We start from the raw sequence: 25,368 nt of genomic DNA on the forward strand, positions 1-25,368 counted from the left end.
TTAATTTCCCATTGATTAAATTCCTTAATAAACTAATGCATTAATTTTTTATGGGTTTGGCTTTTTTAGTCTTAAGAGAAGCAATCTGACATGCAGTTTTGTATTTTGCTTTGGTGTTTGGATTAAGACTGTTTCTTTCCTGTAGAATTTTTCTGTGAAGATACAGGAGAAAATTAAGTTTATATTTCTGCTTATGGATAAAAATATGAAGAACACAGGTCTGTTTTCAATGCTAATTCTGTATGCAATCAGTCCTGTGACCATTAGTCATACTACAGTAAATCAGAAAATAATCTTTCTGTCTTTAACAACAACAAAGTACATTGCAAACTACGTATTGCAGCATGTGTCAATACGTAACCTTGAGTAGTGTTTTGTCACAAGTGTATAATTAGTGATTTCGGAAAGGAAATATTTGTAGGATTTATTTGGTTGGTTTGGTTTGCGTACAGACTCTCAAAGGATTAATCAAACTGTTGATTCTAGGGATACAGTTCTTCCTGGTGTCAGTGAGAGTTATGCTTATAGGTTTGCTGTGAGTTTAAGCTGATATTGTAGTAGTGATTACTTAATGTTTGCAATTAATTATTGGCTATTGATCTGTAGAGTTTAGGTGTTTGAGGAGAAGGATGCTAATAGTTTGCTTTTATTCTATGCTTAGAAAACGAATCTGCTTTCAGACAATTAAAAACCCCTCAAACCTACTTACTGAATTATTTGTCCATTTTTATGTCCTAGCTGCTGGACCAGACTTCTGAAGATCTCATTGATGCGTGTTTTTAAAGTATCTCTTGGCTCCTCCCCACACTTTTACTACTTTAATGGTACTATCCTGTATTAAAGTTTGGCTTGCTTCCCAGGGATAGCACAGGGACAGGAGATCAGCGATAGCTCTGGTCGGCAGGCTGGATCGCGCCTGCCTTCCGTATGACTCTAGAGCTGCCATACAGGTGGTGATAACATTGTGTGTACCTTTACCCCGCTGCCTTTACCGCAGGATAGGTTTAGTTACTGTGACTCACTTCAATACCGCTGGTTTGCAGTTAGGGGTTGTCATAGCTTCACTCCGTGCTGTTTTGGAGCCAGAAGATACAGGTAGTGTTTCCTTTTTCTTCCTTCATTGTCCTGTTGGACTCCTTTCTGTGTTCTCCAGTCTCTGTTACCCCGTGTAGCTGTTCAAGTCATTTTTGGTCATGAAAGGAAAGGTCCTTCAAAATAGTCCAGTCTGCTTTCTACACTACCTTTTAAAAAAAAACATTTGAGGACTTCTGGCATGCAAATATTTTCTTTTAGGTTTTTTTTTTTCTTCCCAGTCTGATAACGTCTATTTAAAAAAATTAATAATAATAAAAGCTCATAAATAAAGTTAAACTCTCCTACTTCAGCCCCACTGTGGTGGCCATTGTGCTTTTGGGTCGATTGCCAGGTGTTCACTACAGCTAGCCGGAGGCTTGTGCCACTAGCAAAGAAATTGGCAGAGACAGACTGTACCTTTTGAAATGACTGCCTCTGAAAATTTTTATCACTCCAAGTAAGTTCTCTGATAGGAAAAGATTTTGGAGTTGTGGAGAAAAGGAAGGGGTGGTATTGGATACCTCAGTGCTATTTACTTCTTGCAGAAATAATAGCAGTAATGTATTTATTGGGGTAGGGCTGAGCATACTTTCAGGGATATAAAAGTTCTTTAGCTAATTTTCAGCTTTGTATTTAGAAACTAACATAGGGGATAGGTCTGCCTACTGCAGGCTGCTTCTCCAATTCATGAATTCTTGGCACCCATCTGTGTGTCATACAGCTGCACCAGACCTCAGTACAAAGTGAGCGGTGTCTGCTTCGGCCAACTTCTCCCTGACATTATTCCCACTCTCTAGTGAAGTATTATTCAGCCTTGAATTCACCCATGTGGTGAATATTCATTTCACAGATGATTATCATCATCCCTGAACAGCTCCACTCTAATAAACCAAACTTCTCACACCACCGATCATTTCTGTCACTGTTTTGGCAGCATGAAGCTTATGGTTCCTCATGCTTTAATAACACTCCGTCATCTGTGGTATCAGATTTGGGTTAAATGACCATGATGAGTGTTAGAAAACTCTTCCTTTATACAATGCTTGATGTTTTAGGAAAAAGAAGAGAGAGGCACCTGCCACTCATCTTTCCATGTGCTGCCTTAAATCCCACACTTGAATGTGAGGTAACAGCACAGTGGACATATACAGGGTGCTGCTTTGCTGTAACTTGGTGCTCCAATTTAGATATCTGTTGTGATCAATCGAGTGTTCAGACATTATATTTCAGTATTTTCAAGTTTTTCTCAAGGATTGTAGTTACTAAAAGAAATCTCAGTCCTTAAATTGGCTATGGTGATGGATTTATCTAAACTGTCAATTGAGTGGAATAATGTTGCTAGCGAGTACCTATATTTCAGTTTAATTTGATGATCTTTTCAGAAGAATTATATGCATAAAATATATTCTTAGTGGCTGATAAGTCCTACTAAAGGAGAACAAAGGGACATAAAGGCTGTTTTCTTACTTTTGTATAAATATTATTATTAAAATGAATAAAAGTGCTAAGTAAAAAGTAGCTGCAATAACAACGGTAAGAGATCAGTGAGTGTCTGAAGCGGTTAGAGTTCAGTAGCAGATTCTTTGCAAGTGACGTATTTACTTACTTGGTGTCTTTGGCAACATTCGATACGATTTTACAGTGCTTGTGTCATTATTTTGTAAAAATTACCCTGAAAACATGCTTAACAATTCTGGCTTTTATAATTTCAGCAAACTAGTCTAAGCAAGAAAACAACTGTGTTAAACAGGAAAATACCGACTTGTGAAATTTTCTGGCCAGTATCTCTTTTCAGTAATAGTGCATCAACAGGCTGCTTCTCATTCAGTGTTTTGTTTTCTGTCCTGGTGTCCGTCCATTCATTCCTTGCTCTTTATACATTCCTCATTTGGAGTTTAAAAAAACCAGGGAGATGTGGGAAGGGGACAGCAATAAGGGATGTACATACTCTTCTGAGTGTGTGTGTTGTTGACAAGACAGTTCAAATAAGTACTTTTTATTAGCCTATTGAAAATGGTTCTTTGTCCTATGCTCACTTTCTTCATTGCTACATGGCAGCTCACTGTTCATCCCTCTTGGGTTTGTGTCATCCTCATGTTCAAACCCACTGAGTCCAAGCTCTTCCTTCCTTCCCTTCCTTCCCTTCCTTCCCTTCCTTCCCTTCCTTCCCTTCCTTCCCTTCCTTCCCTTCCTTCCCTTCCTTCCCTTCCTTCCCTTCCTTCCCTTCCTTCCCTTCCTTCCCTTCCTTCCTTCCCCCTCCACTGGGAGCTCTATCGTTAAAAAATGTCTGCTACTCATTCAGTGCTCAGTCCTTAATGTGTTTACTGAAATAGGAATCAGACTGGTTTATAATGGCTCTATCTGATCAGAGTTGAGTCAGAGAGGATCTTGCTATGTTTTTAAAGCAAAGTGATTTAAGCTCCTACAAACAAATGTTGTGGGGTTTTTTCACTCATAACCACTTCTGGATATGCTGCTTGCATCCTTTGCCAGTTGTCTTGATCAGCTGTGCTGTTTATTTCCCATTTGCTCTGTCACTGCTGTGTCTAATATCGGACACAGTACGAGATGGTGCAGCTCAGGAAATGGTGAAGCAGCTGGTAGGGAAATGAGACAATACCAAATGGTGGATAATGTGAAAAAAGGCAAAATCTGCATGTGACTTGTACCCTGTGGGGGAACTGTTTCTCGTCAAGACTCTGAATTCAGCAGGTTTGCATAAAACAAATTTAATAGGAAAAAACCAATGGAAAAGAGCTTTAAGGTCTGTTTAAAACATAAAGCTGTCTGCTAGAAGAAACCTTTGTACAAAAGGATATTTAAGCTTTTCCTTTTTTTTTTTTAATGTTTAATCTGAAAACAATTCCTTACATAACTGGATATTAGCTTGTATTTTTTTCTGATACCTTCCCCACCACCCTGTAAAATACTTAACACTGAGGGAAAAATAGGCACTAAATTCTGTAGACTATCACTAAGTCTCTCTAGACTGCAGCGTTTGTCACAAAGGGAATGTTATATGTGTTAAGTCAAGATTGTGAAGTTTATAGTCACATGTTTTTACTCTTTATGTTTTGTTTTCCCCCTCCTTATAATATAGTGGGTGTATGTCTGAATGTGCTTCTCAGTATATGCTACAGTCCTTCCAGAACAGCTAACAGTAAAGCTGAAGTGTGTTTTTGTAGAATAAAACCAAAAGAATTGAGACGCTTAATGCTCCTGTAGTGTTCTTGTTCTTAGATACCCAGCTTGATTCAGAACCGCTCAGGTGCAGGATAGGGTCCTCTTCTTCCTGTCAAAACACCTGTCTCCGTGGTGTGCATTAAAGCATATGAAGGCTCTCTAAAACAAAAGTCTATTTCCTTTTTTCCTGGTTAGCTGTGGCCTTAGTGCTTGAATTGATATCTGCACAGATTCTTTTGGCAATATATATAAATGTCTTTGAACATGGTTTAATACATGGTTGCTCTCATTTTTGCTTGAATTTGGTATTTCCCTGGAGTCTCTCTTTTGAGTGCTTTCTCCCTTATGTGTCCGTTTTCTGATCATGGCTTAATGACATTTTAAGTGCCTTCTGTGTTACTCTCTCCACCACCTCAATTAGTTCACCTCCAACTGTGTGAATTTCTTAATAAGGAGGCACAAAGTATTTCCAGAAATACAGAGCATGAGCTTTACTTATCTGCCTATGGCAAGCTTTCCTTCAGGGCATGGAAGAGTTTACAGGGCCACTGTAGGCTAATCTGTTAGTTCCCTTTTGGTTTGATTTATTTTCTTTGGGTTAGAGTACTCTCAGCTGCTGTGGAGGCTCATAACTGACTCTTGCCAGGCATCATTGATCAAGCAGCTTTGCACAACCAAGAATTATGGTGAGCTCACAGGCTTTCAGTTGCCCACTGCTGCAGAATACAAGGTATGTTAGCTATGAAGAAAGCTACTGGTGCGCATCTTCTGTTCCACAAGTAAAATGTCTCAAAGGCAGATACTGGAAAACTTTAGAAACAATTTGTATGGGGAATGCTAATACTGTGCGTAATTCTTCCTGTGTTTTTCAGTCTGTTAAGATCCAAACAAATTATTTCATTTTCTAATTTCCTTTTTCAGGGTTTGTCTAACAAAGTTGTTAAGAACTCCTAGCTGTCTCATGTTAGGTATTCAGCCTCCCAACCACCTTTATACACATTAGCAATACAAATATATCCACTTATTTGATGATGAAAGGGATTTGGTTTTAGTTGTGGATAGTCAACATTACCTGTGATTTGCATTAGAAAGAGCAGGTGCCTGCCTGCTAATTTTCAAAGGTGAGCAATCACATTTTTATGCTTACCAGTCAGTGACTTGTTATTTCCCAGGTATCAATTATATGGCTGTGTCTCTGTGAAAGTTAAAAATGCTATGTGGTTAAATCACAGGCTGGAGTTTTCAAAGTCAGTGACTAGAATAGCTGCTAAAATGAGTATTATATACCTAAATAAGCCACTTAGTATTTTAAAACAATTACAACTCACATTAAGAAAGGGCAAGGAAAGCAAAGAGGCCTAGAGCTGCAAAAAATGTAGCCAAGTGCTCCTACACACATAAAAATACTGGAATTATTTCTTTGTGTAGTGGCTGTGTTTCCAAAGTTTGGATAAATTTTGATGACAGATCGTGGGGACTCAGGGCACTTCTTTAAACTTCATGAAAACATACAGAGGTCTTTTGATTTGCTGTGCTTTGGAAGTCTTCTCATACTTATTTCCCTTTGGTGCAGCACAGGAACAATGGTGGTACTTCACTCTTTTGGAGCTCTGCATCAGATCTTGAGATGGAAAATTTTGTACATACCATATTATACGCTTAGGAAGTTTATCATGCTGATGCAAATGTCTCAGATTTTCACCTTCCCTTGGTAACCATGATGTCCTTTTTAGGGTAAAATGTGTTTTAAGAACTGTTTATTTAACTTAAATAATAATGATGCAGTGTAATATTGATGTTAGATTACTGCAGTGTATTTTCTGGGGATGCACACCTGGAATGACTCCATTGCTTTCAGCTGAGTTACTTTGATGCATCTTGATGGTGTAAAACCAAAAATGACCCCGTTTTGTAGACACTGAAACAGAAAGTAATAGTCTTTATGATTTATACAGCTACTTAGAGAAATACAGTGTAGAAGAAATAATATATGGAAGTATTGGGAAAATCTAATAAAGGTCTTGGGAGGAAATTAGTTAAACAGTTGAAAAATAGTTTCTGTGATTGTATGTATCAAACATAAGATACACAAACCCAATTATTTCAATTAAATCGTTTTAATATTACTTACACTGCAGTAGAGCTGACCTTTAAGTTTGAACTGCTGTTATTGAAATCCCTTTGGTAAACCGAACACTTGAAGAAAGACACACGGTGATGCTGGTGACTGCCTTGCGCATCACCCCTTCTTTTAAGGGATTTTGCTTCCGGATGCTTAGACCTCTCTGGATTGCCTGCTCCATTGCAAATACTTTTTCCTAATTTCCAGTATTTTTAACAATTTGTGTGTTGGAATGTGAACCAAGTGCAACTTCATCAGTGCACTCCTGCAGAATCCTTCCTCTCACTTACAGTGTTTCAGATCTGAAACGACTCATTCACTGAGTATTCACTGAAACTGGCACAGGGTGATGCAAACTACCTTCCTCTGCTCCAACCTGCCTCCTATTTGCTGTCTGCCCTCCATTCACATCTCTTCAAAGGAAAATGGGTAGTAGTATCCTTGATACTCTCTTAAGCAATTCTAAAATTATATTAGAGCTTCATAGTTTTTGGTGAAACTGAAGGAGAGGAGCCAAGTTGCTCTGTGATTGTTCTTTTTGAGCAGTGTCTGGGTCCTGAGTGCCTCAGGTCTGTTGAATATTCCATCAGTGAAGGAGAACGTTTCTGGTAAATCTCTGTTGATAGCAGCTTTCTGAAAGTATTTCCATCATCACAAAGATATGCTTACTTTGAGGCAGTCACAGTGACGTGAAGCCTAAGTGCTACCTTCTCTACCTGGCACACTGGCTTAATAGAATTCAATTCTGGAGTTACAGCACTGTAAATTAAGTCAGATTTTAGACTTCTGAATTTTTAAATGTGTTGCCTTCTAACACTGTCAGTGAAATGTAAAAATATACCTGCTTTGCATGTCTTTTATTTTAAAAAGGCTTTGATGGTCCTGTATCTTAAGTCAATGGTTCGACTGGAATTTTGAAAGAGAAACAATTTCAGCATTTGTACAAACAAAAGGTATATTTAAGAAATATTTTATAAACTGGAATCAAAACTGTTGGTAGAAATTAATTTTATATTTCCATCTTAAGTTCTAGTAGAAAGTGATACCTATTATGAAACCTCTAAGATTGATGTTTGAATGAAAGTGATTCTGCTTTAAATGTAACTGCATTCAGAAATTACTACCAGAAAAGCATCTCTGAGTTGAAGTCAAGTTTGTAAGGATATAGCAACAATCTGGGGGTAATTTCACTTTGAAGAATGTTAGTATACAGCTCTGTCAATCTTTCTTAAGTGCCATGCAGACTTTGAAACAAGTTAGAACCACAGCCTTAACTTTGCCTGTTAAGAATTGTAAACGTACTACACTAAAGCTAGCAGTACTCCACTGTTTCTCACACTATGGTTAATCTTGAGGAAGAATATTTGTTCATATGAAACTCTTTCAAAGAGAAAAGTTAGTTAATCTGCTGTAGATGATTTGATTCACAGTTCTGCTGTCCTTTGTGAAAGTCTTATCTTGCCTTTTTTTTTTTTTCTTTTAAATAAAAAACTTAAGAAAATCTACAGGCTAAGGCTGTGGCTAGCTTTAATTTTGAAAATTTAATGACAAGAAGAAAGGATCCATTATCTGTTGCTTCCCTGAAACACATTACACAAATGCGAAAACTTGCAACTGAAAAATGATTTCAAAACCAAGGACCCTTTAAAATTCTCGAAAGAAAATTGTAATGCTTTCTCTTAGAATAGAGTTTTTAGAAACAGAAAATCTTTTTTCTTGAAAATTCTTCATTTCCTAATAGGTTTTTGCATATGGAGAATGAAATTGTAATTGAATGTATTCTAAGACAAGCTTTTCCAAACTCTTTTTCAACTGTAGCATTAGAAGAATTTAATTTATCCTTACAAATGATATTGAGGTTTTTTCTCATCTCTGATAATTAGATTATATTTTTTTCCCTCTTCTCTTTAATAGGGTAGAGTTAGTGTGGTCATTATTCGAGATTAAGTAGGTTTCCTTTATCAGAAATTTAGGTTAAATGCTAACTCCTGGCATTTGCTATGGTTTTATAACTCTAAAATTCATTAAAGGAGAGATATTTATGAATACCTACAATAGAAATTTCTCTTTAACAGAATCTTGTGAATGGAAGTACTTTACCTCATAAAGCCACGCTTTAGGAATAGGAAAGGTTATAGCCAGCAATGCTTAAAATGTATTTGAACTTGAAGGATTAAATTCCTAGTCAATCTGATAATGACAATGTTTCTTCCTAAATTAAACCTGAGTCCCACTGCATCTACACTGTAGCTCCAAAAGCCCTCTATCTCGCATCTTGCTAGTTACTCTTTAAAAACAAAATCTCTAACATTAAAAATTTCCAGTGATTTACAAAAAGAATATTCCACTTCTGGGACGAGAGAAAATTTGTCTATGTCCTCATAGGATCAGGATGATTTCCATGCAGAATTTGAGAATTACATTTCCTTATTCATGTTGATTTTGGTAGTAATAAAAATGAATATCCGAGAACTCCAGGAGCATTTTTAAAAATAGGTTCAGTCTGCTTCTGCCCTCTTTCTTTAAGTTTGAAGAATTAGTCTGAAGAAGAGACTAGAAAGATATTTGCCATGAGGCATGGGTTGGAACCTCATCCGCTGGTTCCTCTGGGGAAGGACCTGAGGAATAAAGAATTTCTTTTTCTCATAAATTTCACAAGCCAAAGAGTTTCCTGAAAGTGCAGTCTCCTTTCCTAATCCCTTAGCTGCCTAATCTGCAAATTTCATGAAACTCCTTAGTGTTACAGCAGACACTGATTCCTCTTTTATTCCTCCTTTATTTGTTATTACTGTTATTTTTAACTTTCTAGCATCTCTGGTGGTAACTGGAGATTACTGTAAGAAAATAAACTACATAGATAAGGGAATGCAAGGAAAAGTTGAAATACAGTAAAAGAAAACATGTACAATACGATGCATTTGAGATACAAGTATAAAAACTTAAATGGTATCTTTTATGTGCATATTATTTTGTGTAATAGGTATATCCAATTTTTTTTTTAATTAAAATAAATGCAACTCAGTCTGTTTTGGGCTGTGGTAATAGTGTAATTGGTGATAAACATGAGATTTCTAAAGCAAATTAATAGTCAGGGTAATGTGCTTTTGCAAATTAATTGATTTTTGGCTTCTTCTCCTCAATGATTTTCATATGAATGGTTACTGAAGTTTAATGTCTTTGAATTATATTGTCCTAGAAAAGATGTGGCATGTTCTTAACGTGGAAGCAAGTAAGATCTTTGACTAAATGAAATGAGAACACACGAAGACATTCACAAAGTTATCTAGCAGATTACGTTATATGAACGACTTCATAAAGTAGCTTAAGATCTCTGCCCATTTAATTCTCAAGTCCAGTGTACAGACAGTAAACCATGGTCCTCAGGTGAGAAATGAGAAATTTTAAGGGCCGTTGAACACACTGAATTTAGCAGAGTGCTCAACAGCCCTCAAAATTTCTCATTTAGGAGGGTGCATATGTATTGCCTCCAAAAATGAATGTGAACTTTACTTTCCCCATTTTATTTACATTTCTTCCTCCTTCCTCCCCTCCCTCCCCCTCTCTCTCCGAGTCTCTTATGCCATGAGTAGCTCGTCTGCCTTTCTTCTCATTTTGAAACTCATGCAATACACTTGCTGATTAAACCATTGGCCTAAGTTCAGAAAGTGAAACAACATACCCAGATTTGCAGTGTAACACTAGAAAATCCCAAACCCTACACCAACCTCAAAACTGCATGTTTGGAATGGTTTTTCCCCTGCATTTCCATTACCACTTATTCAGGCACCATCTTGGTAACTAAAGTAAATATGACACTATTGAGATTAACATACACTATTTGCCTTTCTGGAATTCCTTCCATTATTGTTCAGGATCTTTCCATCAGATCTGCTCCCTAGACTCTGACATTCCCAGTATTCTCAAATAACTTCCAGTGTGAAAGAGGAAGGCAACCGGCCCGAAATAAGTACCATGGATTTAAACTTCCAAGGCATTGATATTTTCTCCTTGCCTTTGAGCTACTTGGGCTCCTTTATAGTCTTACATCTGCAGAGATAGAGCAATTTGTACATTTTCATCTGGAGAATTGATTTTGTGTGTGTTTGGGCGGGGAGCATCCTCAGAGTAAGAACAACCTCATACCAAGAATCAAGGATAAAATAAAACTGTGAATCTATGATATTTAAAGAGACTTGTAAAATATGTTAGAACTGCTTAATTATATGATAGGTTCATAAAAGGCACGTAATAGCAACTTGTCAAACTATTCCAGTTTATAAATAATTTACATTTTTCTGTAAGCTCTTTCTCCAGTTGAACAGATAGGTTGATAAAGTAATTTAAATAAGTATTTGTCATTCCGTTATTAATAGAAACTAGTATTTTTCCATAAGGGAGTATGAAAATTTGAAAGGAAGGGGTTTATGCTCATCTCTGTTTATACAATAGTTTTGTGATTCTCTTTTATCTATTTTGTTTGGGCAGTCTACTCTTTATTTTAAATATTTATTTATTGAAATGAATATTTATTTACTCTCCCAGTTAGTTGTTTGAAATTAACAAAATTCTTGGCAAATGGCAACAGCGTGGAAATTCCACAAATCCTACAAGTCTACTAAGTTTGCAGAAATACTAAGTGGAAGAGCAGGACCTCAATGGTCTTTCACTTGGGTAATTTTCTTTTTTTTTCCCCTGTGCCAGAAAAACAAAAGAGTTGCAGAAAGAGTAGCTGGCACACAGTTATTCCTGACTGTGCAAAGGACAATGAAATAGTCCTGAAGATGCACTGGGATAAATGCTTTATGTACACTTGAAAATCCTAAATGTAAGTTGTTAACTGTACTGGTGGCTAAATTGATGCTGTAGTAAATGAATACTTAGTGAGTGTATCTGGGGTTTCCAGTAGCTCTCTGTTGGTGAGCAAAGTTGGAGCAGTGTTAGAGCTGTCTGCCTGTTCAGCTGCCTCATTCTCATATCGTCATGAGCATCTTAAATAGCAAAGGCACCATTGGCCAGTGGGGTCAAACTTCTCTTTAATGGCTCATCTCTGAAGTGGTGTTTTTTTTTTTCAAGAAAATTACATTGCTTAAAGGTAGAAAGAAAGGGATCTGTTAGTTGAAATGATGATTTATTTTTTTAATGCACCCAGCCTTCTTTCCGTTTCTTGATGATTAAATATTTTACTTTTCTTTATCCATTACTTTTTGTAAAAAGAATTTAAAATATCAATGAGGGATAAAATACTTGTATTTTTTAACAGCTGTGTTACAATAGGCTCCACAAGGCTCCAAAGGTGAAAACCTATTGTGATCTTCTATATACATTCATAACTGCAACCTTTTTTTCTCTGTCCACAGTTCATGCAAAAACTTGAATTTCGTATTAATGTTCCCTCATTTCTCTTGTGACTGTGTCTTTTTGGTAAGACTAAATCTATCATAAATCCACTTGAACTTTATCTCCTTGTGGGAATATGCAGTATTTTAGGTAACACTGTTAGATATGCAGACTAAAAGCAGCTACTTTTGGCATTCTAAGTGCTTTTCAGAAAATGAATCCCGTGGGAGTTAAAATACTACAAAGGCTTGTGTACTTAAGAAATAGGCTATTAAGGCAATATATTGTGTTAGACTTCAGTTGAATATGAGTTATAGTATCAAAAAGTCACTTTCTTTTGCTCTACCAAAAAAAAAAAAAATAGCTAAAATATTTGAATATGTTAGCTGCTACATTTTGAATTAACATATAGACTGAAGGGTAAATTCTGTGTTTCTTAAACATGTGTAATCTAATTAGCATCTGTGAGATTTACTGGGATGAATTTTCCCCTTGGCACATGCAATTGCAAACAGGGGGAGCATGGGCTGCAGGCAGCTAGGGGCAGACATCTGCCTGGAGTGGACATCCGTGTAGAGAAGTGCCTGCATCCTTGCTCCCTGAGGACCTGGCATCAGCTCACATGGTTCCTGAAGTTAAGAGAAGATTTGTAATTATGGGGAAGCTTCTCAGCTGGTGAAAATAAGTAGAAATCTGCTTTGAAGTGGAAGGAGGTTCAGAAGATGCTTCTTGAGATCACAAGGTGTAATTTAGTTGACAGAGGCATACTCTAAGAACCCTGTGTTGCTGTAGTACTTTACAGAAATCTAAGTTAAAAAAAAAAGCATAACACTGCTTTTTGAGAGAATTTAAAAAAAAAAGTTATGGGGCAGTTTCATTGGAGGTTATTTCTGCAGTGTGGGCCTCGGTCAAAATTGAGACCAATATTAAGACTGATAATCCTGTTGGCTCTCTTATTTCATGAGGAAAGAATTAAGTGTGTTTTTTCAATCTAAATTGTTCTTGATGTATATCAATAAACTATCCCCCTCTGGAAGTACTTTCTTATTAGCATGTATGAGAAGCACTAAAGACCTACTAGTGTCTTTCAACACAACTGTCCAAATGCATGAGCCTAATTTACTTTCCTTGAATTTTATACATTTTTGGGAGCTAAATCTTCATTTTCTTTGATAATATACTTCTTTAAATGGCAGTATACATTTATTCCTCTTTTTTATGTCTTCTGCTAAAGTGTGTGTTAACCATCATAAATTTTTGATGGGGTGGACAATCTGAACTGTACCCTGCACGTGACAACCTAGCTCATTGCTAGTTGTGAGCTACTTGCCAGCAAGATTTGGTTTTCACCTTTCTTTCAGAGCACAGGTGCAGTATGTGGAGTGAAGCTCCTGTCACTTTTTTATAGTAGCTCAGCTCAATTAAGCAGAACTTTTAAATCAGCTATTTCACAAGAAAGCATTGACTCACCTCTTTGTTACTGAAAACTGTTTGGTGAAATAGTGGCATCCACAACCTCAATTTGAATGAACAATGTAGCCCTTTCAGGGTGGAGTAGAATCAGCCTGCTGATATGATTCAGTCTGTATCTCACTGATACTAGGCTGTAGGTTAGTAATCTGGGACTGTTGCTGGCTTTTTAATTCAAATCCTTTTTGAATTTTGTAAAGAAAAAATAAGAATTGGTTCCGTTTGGAACCATATTTTGTATAAAGGTGATTTTATTCATTTAGTGCTGTCAAAAAGAAAGTAAAAGGAATGTAATGCAGCTGTGATGGTTCAGCATCCAATATCAGTATCTGTACTCTTCATCTTCTGTAAAGGTTTGGTCCATGCTGTCTGATGAAACCAAGTGCAGCTTGTTTGTTGTGTATATAATACATGATTAAAATGACACTTAAAAATAGGGCATTGTATGAGCAACACTGTACTTAGTTATATCCCGTAACTTTCTGTGAGATTGCCTCTGTGTCTCCCACGCCCCATGAGCTTTGAAAGTCTCCGAAAAACAGGACTTCTCTGAAGACTGGATGTTTTGTGTTTACCATCTTAGCCATAGGGGAGGGAGAGTTTTTTCCAGAGGGTCTTATAGGTTTTGAAGTCTCTCTTGCAAGCATCTGTGTAGGACTGAGAACCAGTAGCATCCAGCCTCAGGTTCCATTTGTGTCCACAAGTACTGCCTTGAACTACTTTTCCTCCTTCCTTCTACCAATCAGCCAAGTGTCAGTTTTAAACAGGCCCCAGAGAGTATGAAGAACACTGCATTGTAATGTTAGATGAAGTTCGAATGCCAAATATTCCCTTTACTGCAGAGTCTACGCATCTCTTTCCCAGCATATTGGCTATTTTCTCCTAGCCGTCTCCATCAAACCTCATAGTCAGCCCCAAGGCATTTGAGAGTCTTGGAAAACAGAGCTAGTGAAGGTGGCATACGTTGCAGCTTCTCAAGTGTCAGGCTGAGACCCAGTCCTCCTCTTGTGAACAAGGGGAAGAGATCAGAGCGGTGATGGAGCACTCCGAAGGGCCCTCGCATCTGTCTTGCTGCTCTGAAAGGAGCAGGAGCCGTGATACCCAGCGCTGCTGGGATGGGCCAGCCGATGCAGTGACAACACCAGGGACATCTTCCAGGACTCTTGCCTAGGAAAGTGAGGACATGGCCACTTCTTTCTGTTTGCTGCTCACCTTCTTCCCCTGCCCTCCAGAAAAGAGGTTGCCATTCCCTGAGCTGAAAGCCAGTCCCTGTGGGCTGTTGCTACAGCTAAGACCTTCAGGACCGTTTTGATGGCAAAGGAAAGATATTCAGAGATAGATGACTTAAAAATTGAGCCACCTCAGCATATTCTAGCTTAGCATTTGGTTTGTAGATTTTGGTCGATACCTTCAAGAAAATACCTGGGCTTTTTGTTATTTCAGAGAGTGTGCTTAAAATAAGAACCATTCCTCTTACTGCCTGGTAAGTGGATTAGTTTGGTAAATTAAAGCTTTAGTTTGGATGACAGTAGAATAGAGTGTTTGTCCTCAGTCTCAATCAATGACTCTTGTCTCTAATGTTTCCTTTCTAGAAATTGAAAGAATACTGTATGCATGTTTGATATTGTACTTAGTCTCTCAAGATGGCATCCCAGGTCTGTTGTTCAGTTAGGGTGTGCGGTTCTGTAATCCTTATTTAATTAGAACGCCTTGTCTTACTCCCTGGGAGTTGTGTTTGTAATTGGATTCTCACAAGTGAGAATATGCAGAGGCTACCTCAAAGGGAAGTTGTAATTTGCTGATGTGTGTTACTTACCTGTAGTTCTTCGAGAATGTTTTCTCTGCATATTCACATTATGGGTCCTGTCCACCTTCTGTTTGTCCTCGGATTTCTACTGCCCTACAGCTGCGGCGTTTAGTAAGAATAACTGAAGTATTGAGCACTGTACAACTCTTTAAAATCTCTGATCGGTTGGTGTCATGAGATGGCACTTGTACAGTCCTAGTAGTCACTGCTCTTCTAGGAAGTTCCTGTAGGTCACCAGCACTGGAGAACCAAAACCCACTGGTGTGAATATGCAAGGACAGCACTCTCAAAGGGCAAGCCAATGGTAAGTACCCTTTCTTTGTCTTCTGTGAGTAACCAAATGTTTCAAGTGTTACTTTGTAAATTCCCTATTTGCAAATTTGCTACGCTTTTCCCACCATAAAAACTTACTGAGATTAATTTTAGAGCTTTTGCCTTTCTGGCAAAAAGCAAGAAAGTATCTGTATTTGTAAGTACTCACTTCAGTTGTAAATTGGCGTACTACTATCAGTGTGTGGGTGTGTACACATATTTGAGGTATAATATATACTTCTATCAGACGAGAAGGCACAACGACAGCGCAGTATTATATTTTACAGAGTTGCACTCTTTTAGTTCTATTATACTTATAGTAGATTAGATAGCAGAGTGAGTCACTGACCAAAAAAAGTCTTCTAATAGTGTTAACAATGTTAATTCTCAAAACAGATTCTCCAAAAGAAAATCAAAGGTATATTGCTTTTCACTTCCAAATTTTTTTCTGAACTTTTGTTTTTTCCAGACATGGAATTCTGTGAGACTCCCCATATTCTGTGCTCTGGCTATCAAACAGATTTACACGGTGTAGCTGAGCACAGTTACCCGCTAGAGGTGGGCTCAGATGTGGACACTGAGACGGAAGGTGGTGCGTCCCCGGATCATGCCCTGAGGATGTGGATGAGGGGGATGAAATCGGAACACAGCTCCTGTTTGTCAAGCCGGGCAAACTCAGCGTTGTCGCTCACTGACACTGACCATGAAAGGAAGTCTGATGGGGAGAATGGTAATAAAGAAATGCATCTAATGTACTGAATAGAAGTAGTAATTTATTTGAAACTTTCTTCTTCCACTTCTCTTTTATTTTCCTTTTTTTTTGTTTGTTTGTTTTCTTTCTTTTTTTCCTCCTCCTTCTTAGGTCTCTTTATTATATGAAAGGTGAAAGGGTTCTTTGGTATGTGTATTGTATTTATAGTGTAGATGGAAAATAAGACAAAAAATGAAACAATGTTTTTGTTAAAATATTATTCTTCTAGAGACCAATTACTTTCCCACATTCTTCATTTTTATGCCATAGGACATTTATCATTTGAGTTTAGTGGCCAATGAATTAGGTTCTAAAACAAATCTATAGATGTACATTTATGTCACATTTTGTGTAGAATTGATCCTCTGCGTGCTGGCTTCTCGGCGTAGCTTTAAGTCTCTACAGCCAGGTGACTTCAGAAAGACAACCTGCAATCCTAAATGCTCTATTTACCTGTAATTTCAGGCTATACCTGAAGACGTGCCTTTATCAGTAGGACAGGTTGCGCAGGTCTTTGTCATATCTCAGTTTTGAATTTCTCTGCATATGGAGGGTGGGTTTCTGGGTTAGGTTTGGGGGGGGCAGTTTGTGGGTTTGGTGTTTTTCTGTTTGGTTGGTTGGGGTTTTTAAAATATTTGTTCTCTTTCAGGATCTTTTTACCGATTCGCTTTTCTTATGGTTTAGTGTGTCACGTAAGGGGAAAATGTGTATTTAATTAAGTAACACAGGGGGAATTAATAATTTTTTATCTCTGCATTAAAATCAATGAAAATCTGCTCTAAATGTTTCCTTAAAGAGTATTATAAGTAAACAAATTTATCATGCTTAAGATCAACAAGCTTAGCTCATATTTTAATTTCTGTGTTTAATAGCTACAAGTTATGGCAAGTCTAAATGTAGTTGAATATGCATTTTTAACTGGGTAAGAGATAGGGAAACAGTAAAAGTAGCAAATTGACATTTCAGTGTTGACAGTGATACATTTTAGTAGATGTATAGTCATAAGATGAAGAGAATTTAGTCATGAATGTCATTTCTACAGTTATGTGTTTTGAATTTGTCAAATACGAAGCTGGTAATTTAATTATAATTTCATCTGTGTGTTTGTCAATACGAATGATATTGTCCAGTATAGGTTCAAAGACATCAGATTATCTGTATGAGTTTTAAAAAAAAAAAAAAAGGTTTTAGTGCACAGCTCATTTTTAATTAAATATGCCTTTGAGAATTAAGCGTTCTGCACTATCACAATGTATCGTGTTGATGGAATCAGTTAATTTTCAGATGCCACCCCATTTGCATGATGATCAATGGATGCCTGCCTTCTGGCTTCCTGCTTCTGCCACATTCTGTGTGGGATCCATCCTCTGTAAAGTGTTGTTGAGTAGGGTTTGTTTGTTTGGGATTGGGGGTTTTTTTGCATGATTTCCTGAAACATTTGGTTTTACATGGTGGCTGAAGGAATTGAATCTGGTCTGCTTGGAAGTGGTTGACCCTTAACTATGAAAATCTTTTAAAGGGAATGCTGCATGAGAAAGGAATGTGCATATTTGTACCATTCAGACTAAGAAATACACATAATCATTTATGTTTTAAGGTGCTAGGAAGCCGATGTATTGAAAGCAGTTTAAGTGTATAACCAACTTACGTATTTCAGTCTGGAATGCAGTGGTGCAGCTGGGTATTCATGATGTTTCGCTAGCTGTACAAGTTGCACTAAATAAGTCATCATGCTATAGGTGAAAATGATTGTAGGTAGTTAAGGAAATGCTTTTTTTACCTTCATCGTCCTACAGTGCAGGAACCATGGGTTAAGTGGCATTCAGATAGGGACACATAATCATTGTGTTTCACCAACGAAGAATGGAGTGGCTTCTTGTAAATGTTTGTCTCAGAGAATGATTTTAATAAATTTAAACTCATTTCCTGCATGGTCTAGAATAGAACAGAGTAGTCCTTTTGCATGTGGCTTTGGTTCTTTGTAAGCTTGATAACAAATTTTTAATCAGGGATTCGTGTTTTAGGTACTTGAATACAAATTTTAACTAAATCATTGGGAGAGGAAAGCGAGGGCAAGAGTAAGCAGGAAGAGAGAGAAACTGAGAGCACAAGCCCATTTGAACTCTTTAGTTGTCTCCAGGCAGGGTCAAAAGAGCATGTATCAGTGCTTCCTGTGGCGTTGAGTCATTATAATAATTACAGTCTTGAAAGTTAATGTGGATAATTTTAAAGACAGTGATGGTTCAAGCTGTATTCATTTATATTATCTAGTACTTCACAGGTAAGTTCATAGTCAAGATTCCTGATCCAGAGAGCAGTGTGTTTTCCGTCGGGGTTGGCACTCAGTAACAAAGCACTCTTTGAATACAGAAGGTCCTAAATCTCTACTTAAATGAAGTAATAGATGGCACATCTTTCCATTTCTATGCAGTCCAGGGGCTTTATCAGAGAGCCACAAGTGTTGCATTTATCCTTGTCAGATCCTGCCATGGAAGTACTTTCTTTGTGCCAGCCAGTAACTTCTGTGGTGTGAAAATGGGTGAGTGCATAAGATCAGTTGCTTGAAGTTCATGAAATGCTAGTGTCCATTATACTGTATAATTGCTGTAAAAATCGATATTTAGAAATTCTGGCTTTCGAAGGGTTGACCAAATGGCATGTGAACACAGCTATTTGTAACTGGAGTAAAATTAATGAGGAAGATACAGTTGCATTGTTTGAGAAAACTAATTGCTATTATTGTCTGTGTTTTGAAAAGGTCAGTTGGGGTTTGTTGTTGGGTTTTTTGTTTGTTTGTTTGTTTGGGTTTTTTTCTTTTCATCTATGAGAACAATTCTGCCACAAATGCAGAATAGCTCTTTGTGTGATAACATTAGGACAACCAAGTGTGTGGACTCTGGTAGACCTGCTTTCAGGATATTCTTTTGCTTTCCATGGATCTGAAGCAAATACACTTTTGCAAATTTTATTCTGTTTAGCTGTTCCTTGAATTTCTCATATCCATTCAAAGCTCTAGCAGGAGGTTTCCTGACACAGGATATATACTTCATTATGTATTCTGAGTAGCCCAATTTAAGAATTTATTTGAGGATTATTTTCCTTCACAGACACACCAACTCTGTCATAATCACTGTTTAAACATACTCTGGTTGTTTTGGCAGCATTGAACAGATTGTGTGAAACACCAACATTCCCATTTAAATTAGTGTTGTCAATGTTAATGGCAACTAATAATAGCCTATTAGTGCACAAACTGCCTTCAGCTTTGCCTGAGGCTAAGCAAAATATATATTAACTGCAAGTAATGAATGACCAGTTCCTTGGGGATCATTGCTTATCTCTGGTATAGTATAAATAGCTCTATTTAAACATGAACAGTGTTACTCTACAACATGTGAATGTAAATTTCAGACAGAAACACTACAGAATAACATTATCAAAAATAGTTACTTTATGCCACTGAAGAAGCCTACATTTACCCGCAATTCACTGAACCAATGGTATCTGTCATTGCAGCATATCAGAACATTGAGTTCAGTGGTTTAGTCTGCCAGATTACTGAGCTGGCAAATTTAATTATTTCTTTTCTTTTTCCGGAGTAAAGCTATGGTCCAGGAGAGGGTACAACCCTGATCTACAAAAAAGGCGGTCTTCAGACAGACATCTGAAACTACATCATGTGACATGGACCTGCATCCCACACTAGCTAGTGTACTCAAAAGGAGATTACCCTCCATTTTGTATCCATATACTCTTCCCCATTGAACTGTTCATGCAGTTCATATGTTCTGCTTTACAGGATGTCTGTGCAGCTGTGAAGTGATGAATTTTACCTCAAGTGCATCCATGCCTTGCCCTAATCCATTTTTGATCCATGCATGACTTGTTTGCACAACCATCAACTCTTATGCTTTTAGCTACTACATCTCGGCTGAAAGCTAGTATGGACGTTGAGCCATTTCTACAATAACACAATTTTTAACCTGTTTCAGGTTGTCAGATTGTTTTGAAGTACTTTAAAGGCTGACTTGTTTGGCTTACTCCTGACACAGATCTTTTAATGCAATTAGTTATTCTTTCTCTACTAAGTAGTGAGAACCAATAGCAGAGTACTGGATTCCCAGTACTGGATGAGTGTATTGTGAAATGCACACTCAGTCTTGGAGCCAGATTCATGTTCAGTTCCTTTGGCTGCATTATTTGATGACAACAAGGCATTGGCTATAGTTCACAACAGCTTCTTTGAGACTTGTAGGCAAGAAATTAGGGTGTTAGTACAGGCTGAAATACCACTAGACTGGTCATGGAATATAGCTTTAGAGTGCTTGAGATCTGGCCAGGGGATTTTTTTTTTTAAATAACGTATTTGTCTTTTTAAAAACAAGGCAAGGGGCGGGGGGGGGCAGCTATGAAAAAATGTAGTTGTTTCCTTTTTCCCACAGAAATTATTGGGAAACTTCTTTCTTAGAATCTGATCCTATACACTTATGTTATTTGGAACAATAATTTTAATAATATCAATAAATTTAAACATCAGAGTGCAAAGATAGAATAATAATATTAGCCATATATTAATAAGTGGATGTAGTAGATTAGTAGGTTACGGATCAAAGCTGAGTTTAATGACATAGAAACATGTAAGATTAATCTTGGGTAATTCACCGAAGTATTTGTTTTATACCGTGTGAGCAGTGGTCCATTTAACAGAGCTTTTGACTCTCCCTAAATCTCTGGGGTTTTTTCACTTTGATTGCTGGGCAGATGGGTGACTTTTGGGCAAGTCACCCCAGATCTTTGCACTTCAGATTCAGTATCTTAACAGTATCCATTAAAGGCATAAAGATGCTTAATTAGTAAAGAAAATACTGGAATTGCTGATGCTGTATGAAAAACACAGCTTTGTGAATGCTGTAGTTATTCAAACATGGGGAGGATTTAGCTAAGGACAAGGTTCTGGTTTAATTTATGGTGTGTGTCAATAGACCTACTGTGAATTCACACCTGTTTAAATTAGACTTGAATTTGGCTCTTCATAAAAGTCTTGTGTTTAATGTGAGAAAGTGAGAGCATTGGGATTAATGTTGCTGTTATTTACTGTTATTTTGTAAACAAGCCAGGCATTAAAGCTGATCTCTGGCTTTCTCATTTCTTCAGGAAATGATTACCAGCAGCTACATTATAATAACAATACATGCTCTGAGAAGAAGTATGCATGTGACTGACTTTCTATGCAGGATTGTGTTTGTAATAACGATGGCTGTATCTGAAGTATTTCCATTAGCTCCTGTCCTGTCACTCTATTTACAATGGTACAATTAAGAAATTGAGTTACTAATTTGCAAGTAGAGCAGTTAGGTCAAATATGTGTAAGTAGCCTTGAAAATATAAAGGTAGGTATTAGTCTTAATCTCATTCCATCTGTGCCATTTAATATTTTTCTCTTCATTCCTAGTGTGCTTTACTTTGCCTTTTTATTGTGGCATGGATTGCATTCATGTTTGTACACTTCTGTCTGTTGGATGGTTTTAGTCACCTAACAGACTAAGGCAACCTCATCACTTAAAACACAAAACTCCCACGGTGAAATTCCATCAACTTCTGGAGTTTACTATAGCTTGTCAGATATTTCATATATGATACTCTCTGATATTTGACAGAAAAGGGCCACTAATCTTCCCTTAATAAGACTTCTTTTGCTTTTGTTGTGGTTTTTTTTCCCCCTTTGTAGTGTTTAGATGGTATTTATGTCGGTTGCTTCTGCTGTTGTTTCAAAGAAGCCTCCTCAGTGTCAAAGGAAGCACATGAATCTCTGCAGTAACATAGCGATGCCTTTTGAGGAGCATTGGAGTATACATTGACATTGTAAGTGCTCTGCTGGAGTTGTTAAGAGTGCAAGTTGCTTTTGTTGACCTCAGAGTGGTTCCTTTGGCAATGTTACTGTCTCAAAGGAAGCATGTAAGTCATCTGAATTGCTTTGGATAAGTGTGAGATGCTTCTGTGAGCACTGTAACATCACCTCAGTTGTAATATTATGAAAGTCTTGCGTTTGTGCCCCTAGTATTTAAGCCATTTATGAAATTGCTCATATGTGGAAATTCAGCTAATGATGAGTTGTTGTTTGTCAGTATTGTGAGGAAAATCCTGCCTTTTAAAAGGACTATCTTCATTACTTTTTCTGACTGACAGGGGCATTGTATCTGCATATCTGCTATTTTAATCTTTACAGTTTTCATAGAGTATATTAAAATCAGGACACAATGTTAAAACATTCCGTTTACAGTGATTCTCTTTTAAGCCCAGTGAACACTAATTTAAAGACAAATATTACACAGTGTTTAATATTTTATGTTGAAGATAATGAAACAATATTTAGAACATAGTAGAAATATTTTTTATATTCCATAATTCAAATTACTTTTGCCCACCACATAGTAAAAAGTATCTGTGGATTTGCGCAAGGTTGTGTAATATTTTTAGCCCTGCAGTTTTGTTTTCTTTCATGGGTAGCTAAAAGAGGGGAGGGAGGGAAGCCTGAGGAAAACAGTCAGGTCTACTTTTTATCCCAGAAATGAGTAACTTGGCACTAGAGCTCAAAAAAAATCACTTGGCTTTTCTCCCCTGTGTTATGCTTAAGGAGCCTGTAGCAATATAAATTATTGCGCCTTCTTTCTGCTAAATCCTTTTGAGTTTCTCAGGTGGAAATGAGCATGCAGGAAAAGTATTCCCACAAATACTTTGCAGTGCTGCTGCAGTTCTTGGGAGCTCTGTTTATCTAGCCTGCCACAGGGAGGGAAAGATGAGATGGGATAGGCAGTAAGGCTCCTGCCTTCAGAGTGCTGCGATGCAAAAGCGTGAGGATTATCTGACTCTTCATTTCAGCAATCTTTGTGAGACTAGGGGGACGCTGAACAAAATACTTCTTCTGTTGTTAAACATTTACCATGAATTCTACATGAGGGCATCTCTGGACTAGTGTATCGCTGGGAACAGCTCCATTCTAAACAATCACATGCCAATCCTGATATTTTATTTATGTTTTTTTATTATTAAGTTTATAATATGTTTTATTTCTCATCTCTGTTGGTTAAAGTTTAAAATGTATTAGAAGGTCAGAAATCTGCTTTACAGAAACAACCTACGGTCATATTTTATATAGAATAAATTATTTATTTTAGTTTAATACTTATTTTGAAATATAAGCAATTCTCACTTATATGTCTCAAAATGTAAAAGTTCGTGACAGTTGGAATCTGTTTTTCATCAAAGTTTGGGATGTTCTGCTGAAAGCTGCCAGTGGAACATCATTAGTGTGAAATAAGGCTAACAGGAAAACTGGTGAATTACTTACCATACAAGATTATAGTTAAGGCTACTAGATAAATAAGATCAAATTACTCGTATTTGGTTCCTTATACCCTCAGCCAGTATGGTTTTAAATACAAAGATATCTAGAGCTTTTTTCTTCTTGCTAGCAAAATGTTTTTCAGCTATTCCAAACTCTAATATTTAAGTGAGACAAAAAAACAAGAGATCTAGCAAACGAGTGCAGGATTGGTAGAAAAGTGGAAAATACTGACAAATTATCCTTTTAGGGTCTAGCGAGGTTTAATCTAAATATATTTGTTCTTGACAGTATGAGATCTTCTAAGAATTTATTGTTGTCCTACCATGGATGACAAAAGATTGCTCGTTCTGCCTCTTCAACCTTTTTTCATTTTTACCCGTTTAATTCATTGTGTATTAAATTACATGAGAAAGTCTTATCTTCCATTTTCAAATTTGTTAGTATTTCATTTCCTCTCGGGCTTAGGAGTAAGATGAAGATCAGCATAAATCTGTATTATTCAGAGTTACAAATATTAGCATATCCTCATCTTACAAGTGGGAAGTATTGATAGTAGCAAATATCTTTGGTTAGCCCATCTAGAAGAGACATAGGAAATGGAGGAAGTGGCTGCTTCCCATGGCTGCAACATTCATAGTCTTCTAAAAGTGAAAGCTAAACCAAACATATTAGACTATTTCTTATTTCTGCAATAGAAAATAGGATAAGAATGGGAAGTTGTATATGAAATTACAGTTAGTTTGTACAGAATAATGCAGATTTGAATACTGCTTGTTTCAACTTGCTTTCATATACAGGTCTTACGAAATGAAATTCAGTATTTTGGATATTAATTTTGTTTTCTTTAATCATACCTAGCTCTACACCCTAACTTTTTATTTTGTAATATGAGCATAAGAGGAATTGTGTATAATTAGCTCTTCTACAATATGGGTCTAGGAGCACTGAATAATTCCTGCAGGCTGCTTCCTCTCCCTAAAAGATGTTTTTGAGTAATATTTTAATTAGATTCACATATTCTGATGACTAATTATATTGCCAGTGTTGTTTTCTTATCTTAAGTTTCTACTCCAGATGATTTGCAATGTAGATTTTATACAGTGCTTCACAACGCTGATTTTCAATTGAGCAGCACATGTCAGCATGTGATCATAAGTTGTTCGCCATGAGATCTATTGGCAGTACAGAGAAGCAGCCCTTCGGGCAACAGAAACCAAATGTTGTGAAGTAACTATGTTCCTTTGCCTTGGGTTTTATCCAGAAAAGGAGCTGGGGAATGTCAGTGGTCTGGAGGTTCTTTTATTCCATGAAACCACACTTCCTAAAAGATTTATGTGTGGGAGGAAATGCCTGCGAGTGAGGATGACTTAGGACATCAGGTGAGGGTTGTTCAGCTCTATTGTTAGAAATGTTGCTAAAAGCTACCAAAAGCATGTAAAAAAACCAAGGGACAAAAGTTAAGGGTACTTCTAAACTGTATATAGTATTTATTATGGTTCATAGCACTCCTCCCTCCCCATCTCATCAGTTTGTACATTAGATGGATTTTATATCTTCTCTGACATCGTCAGAAATGTAATCAAGATGGTATGGTGCACTAGAACTAAAAGAAGAAAAAGCTTCAGTATTTTAACTACAGGCAAGTCAAGAGAGAAATGTTTGTATCTATTAAATGTCCTCCTATCCCCAAATGATATGCATGTTGAACAAGTGTGGACATATGAATATCAATGATTTTGAATTTCTGTGACTCCAGCTACTAGACTTTCTCCCTGTTTTTCTTTATCTGAAGATCCCATAGAGTGTTAGCATTGGTTATGCTAATAAATACTGCAGAGTATGACTCCAGTTTGATGAAGCCAGTGTTGTCTTGTCTTAGGGGTATATTTGTGGAACTGTTGAATGTTATTGATGAACTGTTAATTTTCTTTTGGCTTTTGAATCTAGTCATTGTAATGAGCATTACC

At 37.0% G+C, this 25,368-nt stretch overlaps 1 protein-coding gene across 3 annotated transcripts in view; it reads left to right on the forward strand.

Annotated features, from left to right (window-relative positions):
* TENM1 (teneurin transmembrane protein 1) overlaps positions 1-25,368 on the forward strand; it is a 348,313-nt gene that overhangs the window by 104,979 nt on the left and 217,966 nt on the right. For all 3 annotated transcript variants that reach the window (XM_069811008.1, XM_069811009.1, XM_069811010.1), the window contains one exon: positions 15,775-16,035. In XM_069811008.1, coding sequence (XP_069667109.1) covers positions 15,775-16,035 — 261 coding nt within the window. The remainder of the gene's footprint in view (positions 1-15,774; positions 16,036-25,368) is intronic.

Source organism: Haliaeetus albicilla, chromosome 23, assembly GCF_947461875.1.
Source record: "Haliaeetus albicilla chromosome 23, bHalAlb1.1, whole genome shotgun sequence".
Lineage (NCBI taxonomy): Eukaryota > Metazoa > Chordata > Aves > Accipitriformes > Accipitridae > Haliaeetus > Haliaeetus albicilla.